General features: G+C 44.9%; 1 protein-coding gene across 1 annotated transcript; it reads left to right on the top strand.

Annotated features, from left to right (window-relative positions):
* Positions 1–519: 519 nt before the first annotated feature.
* On the top strand, positions 520–1731 carry LOC121855782 (vegetative cell wall protein gp1-like; the record flags this gene model as incomplete). Its single annotated transcript, XM_042350894.1, has 3 exons — positions 520–568; positions 990–1187; positions 1499–1731. Coding segments are annotated over exons 1-3 (480 nt in total), but the record flags the coding sequence as incomplete, so codon positions are not given.
* Between the last annotated feature and the right edge of the window lie 2998 nt (positions 1732–4729).

The raw sequence follows: 4729 nt of genomic DNA, 5'->3' as shown, positions 1-4729 counted from the left end.
ACAGTGAAAATACCGAAATAAGAAGCAAATAACATTTCATCAGATTAAGTCAATATTTTGATTATGAAAGTTATTTTTATGCTTCAATAACAGCGTGGGACAAAGAAATTCCTTTAATTTTATAATGGATCTGTAAAATGTGAAAAACACGGAGGCCAGACGGAGGACAGCTAATTTTGACCCTATTGTCCCCCCAACTGCCTAAGCAGAAATAATCTTCCTGAGTTTTATAGCCCTTCAGCCTGCCGACAGCAATACATTTTATTTTTAAAACAATAATAACAATGTTTCATCAAATATATTGAATAAAATAATTGATAGATGTAGATATATTCCTCTTACCCCTTCACTACGGGGACGCTACTTTTAATATTTTATTTGGCCAACGCGAGACGATTTTATTCAGTACAGAGGAGAACCCATGTAAGTGGTTAGAGACTGTCTCCCTAAGCACATAATGAGCTTGTTTTAAAAGAAACATATCGTTTAATAATGTGGATAAGAAGATGAGAGGAAAGAATGGTCTTGGAGGTGACATGTATCCAGGGTTTCTGCAGAGACCCTAAAGGTTAGGATAACGTAAGTAGGGAGCAGCACATGTCTTGGGGTGGGGAGGTAGTTTCAATCTGGGGAGTGTGGAGGTCGCCAACTCTACTATGGTGGAGGAGTATTAACGAGTTCTCAGAGTTATTGTGGGAGGGGACGACACTTTAGTACTGAGGATTGAGGCCAGATGCCCTTGTCCATTGTTGGTTGTCTTCAGATGGGCGTTTGATATAATTACAGTATTACTTCCTGTGTTGGTGAGGAGACAGTAGAAAGGATAAGCATTGTAAGAACACGTGAGCTGTTTTACCGTACAATAACGGCAGACACAGGAGTCCTTGATGCTCTCCCCACGCCCCCCTGTACCCCACACCCCTCACAGCTTCCCCACGCCCCCTCCACACCCTCATATTTCTCCCACACCTCATGCCTTTACACCTCAGGTTTCCTCTATCTCTGGCGGGCCCTCCCCACGCCCACGCGCCCCACGCCCCCGCGCCTCCCACACCCCGCGCCCTCCAACCCCCCATGCCCACGTCCCCCCGCCCCCAACCCCCGCGCCCTCCCATCTATCGCCCTCCCCACGCCCCCCCCAGCCCACGCTCTGACAAGGCTCTCCCCCTGCGGGCCTCCCACGCCTCGTGCCTCCCACGCCCCCGCGCCTCCCACGCCCCCGCGCCTCCCACACCCCCCGCGCCCTCCCCACCCCCCTGCGCCCTCTCCACACCCCCCGCGCGCCTCCCGGACGCCCGCGCCTCCTGCACGCCCACGCGCCCACGGCCCCTGCGCCTTCCCACGCCTCGCGCCCTCCCCCACGCCCACGCGCCTCCCCACGCCCCTGCGTTCTTCCCCACGCCCCCGCGCCTCCCACGCCCACGCGCCTCCCACGCCCCCCGCGCCTCTCCACGCGCCTTCCCCACGCCTCTGCGCCCCACGCCCCCGCCTCCCACAGCCCTTCGCGCCTCCCACGCCCTTCGTGCTCTCCCACACCGCAGGCCTTCCCGGCACCCCGCGCTCTCCCAGCCCCGCGCCTCCCACGCCCACGCGCCTCCCACGCCCCAGGCCTCTCCCACGCCCCGCGCCTCCTACAGCCCTATATTCCCCACACCCCTGCGAAGCCTCCCCACTGCCTGGTGCCTCCCACGCCCCGTGCCTCCCGACGCCCTGCCTTCCCACGCCGCCCCTGTGCTTCTCCCACACCCCCTGTGCTTTCTCCCACACCCCTGTGCTCTCCCACACCCTCAGTTTTTCTCACAACTGCTAGGATCCTCTCACATAGGCCCTATAAAACATGACCGAGTCGATGTCTTTGTCAAACTCCAAGGTCTAATGAAGATTAAGTTGATTACAATTTAGTCTACAAAAAGAACCCTTAAATCCGTACTAGGTGAACTTATTGGTGAATTTGACGCAAGTAGATCAATGTGGCACCAGTCAGATCCATAGTTTACTATGATGAGATGTATCATGAAACATGTACTGTATATGGAGCAAGTAATATGACTACTAGATTACAAGATGTTGTAAACTGCCAGATTAAGGTTAGGATATAAGTACCTTTGGCAGTATGTTCCCAGGTAGATAAATAAGATTAAAATGGTAAAGTGTACAGACATACACACACACTCGAACATTTACGTTTGATTGTGAAGATTGAACTTTAGGGTACAGGTCCAAGCACACCGTGTGAATGACACAACATTTCATCTTCACGGCAAGATAAATGACATATTAAGATTGTATCCATTTTTCTACTTAGTATCTAGTGATCCAAATACACAATGAGTTTAAATACTTCACACAAGCATCAATAACAAAGTGTGAGCTAGATACTGCTCACACACCTGTATCACGCAGTTACAGAATAAGTTGGCCTTTATGTATAAGAACCAACAAATATCAATTGAAACACGTACCATTCAATGCCATAATATCCTTGGACCATTGGGTTAATCTATTATGACCTGTTGTGAACTCCCCACTTCAGAATTCCCTCTTTTGCGCTACTTCACCACAGGATGGGTGGTACAATAAAGTAGGTGGCCAAGGCAAAATCAACTCCCCCTGTGGCTCTTGTAAGGAACTAACTCCAGATGGTAGTCTTTACCACCACCTGAGCGGGCCGCCCCTGTCACCACCACCACCACCCTTGTTCATCACTCACGCCCAACTCACATCACAAGCCAAGCGCCACCTGATTATATTATATTTCATCTGTCCTACCTCCTCTTACGTAAAGATGTTATTATTTCAGTGTGTAGTGCATGGTGGCTGATGGCATAAGCGATGCCAGAGAATTGTTTGACAAATTAACCAAGAGCAAGATCCTGGAAGTTAATTTTTAATAGATTCAAGTTAACGATTAAAGTCCCCCCAGCAACAAGAGTAGAAGCAAGATGTGCCAGTTATAAAACTGACACAACGCAGTAATTTTCTTTAATTTTTTTCACCTTCCTAAAACACTCATTGATTGCAGGAGAGTAGAAGCACTTAATTGATAAACGAACAGAGATGATCACTTCCTCCCCAAGATACAAAACAAAATATTATTTAACCAAAATATGCAATTTTTACATACCCAATTAATTATGTCTTTTAACCACACTAAATGATCAGTACTAATGCAATGAGCAACATCTGACTTGTTCGCATGAAATTGGTCTGTATAAATCCACACCTCATCAGAAAGACATAATCAAAAAACAAATCTTCCAGGTAATAATGAACATCATAATGAATTTTAATCAAAAAGAACTCACTGCCCAACTCAGGGCTGACATTCACACTGTAGCTAGGACTATAAGATTTGTCTTTACGGAGACGAAGCGTCCCGTCCTGCCAGCCTCTAAGAGGAAGAAGAATAATTTTTACAGCTTTTTTTTCTCTAATCTCAGTGCTAAGAGCGGGTTGGTTTCTTTCTCAATAACGCCTCCAGACTTGAATTCTTGCCTCCTAATTATTCACAAAGGGACTAATGGATAGATTTTGAGGTTGATCACTACTCATATATTAGTTACAAAGGATCTTTAACTCTATTTCACAACTAATACAATTTCTTCAATAGTAGGGATAGGGTAGCTATCAAAACAGGGAGGTATTACTGCCTGGGAAGATACTGCTTACAATGTGTTGTCTAATGGTAGACCTCATGCCATATGGAGTATCACGAAAATAGTGTGACCAAGTCCCAGGTTGATGACGGATTTCATTTCATATGAAATCACAATATACATATATCATTTCTATCTACTGATCTTTTTTATGGTCTTTTATTATATATTATATTATTTATTTTATTTAATATTTTCTGATTATTTATTAATTTTGATTTATTATTATTATTATTATTATTATTATTATTATTATTATTATTATTATTATTATTATTATTATTATTATTATTATTATAATATATTTCTTAGACTAATCCTCAAAAACGAAACAAGAAAAAAAATCACACACACACATATATATATATATATATATATATATATATATAGTTTACTAAATGTGATTGTAGCTGGATGTTTAATGGTAGTGTTATAACCTACAACAACAACAACACGCTGTTGTATTTCTAAGCAAATCCGCCTTAGTTTTTGAATAATGAAAACAAATACAACAAAACATAACAGTGTATATATACGTTCCTCCACTAGAAGCTACAAATATCTCTCATACATCCACGTTAAAAAAGAAAGTAAATATAACATTGTGTAGTAATAGCGAGACGTGACCAGCCTCGCCCCACTCAGTATTCAGTCTATTTCCTTCTAACAGGAAATTATAATGTCACTGTTGTTCTCGTTTATTAACCTGTGTGTTGACTCGTGTGCTCAGGTGTGTGTTGACTCGTGCTCAGGTGTGTGTTGTCGTGGCTCAGGTGTATATTGACTCGTGCTCAGGTGTGTGTTGACTCGTGTGCTCAGGTGTGTGTTGACTCTCGTCTCAGGTGTGTGTTGACTCGTGTGCTCAGGTGTGTGTTCGTGCTCAGGTGTGTGTTGACTCGTGTGCTCAGGTGTGTGTTGACTCGTGTGCTCAGGTGTGTGTTGACTCGTGTGCTCAGGTGTGTGTTGACTCCTCAGGTGTGTGTTGACGCGTGCTCAGGTGTATATTGACCTGTGCTCAGGTGTGTGTTGACGCGTGTGCTCAGGTGTATGTTGACTCGTGCTCAGGTGTGTGA

This window comes from Homarus americanus, unplaced genomic scaffold (assembly GCF_018991925.1).
Source record: "Homarus americanus isolate GMGI-L3 unplaced genomic scaffold, GMGI_Hamer_2.0 scaffold7660, whole genome shotgun sequence".
Lineage (NCBI taxonomy): Eukaryota > Metazoa > Arthropoda > Malacostraca > Decapoda > Nephropidae > Homarus > Homarus americanus.
This window is presented reverse-complemented; position numbering and strand designations above follow the sequence as displayed.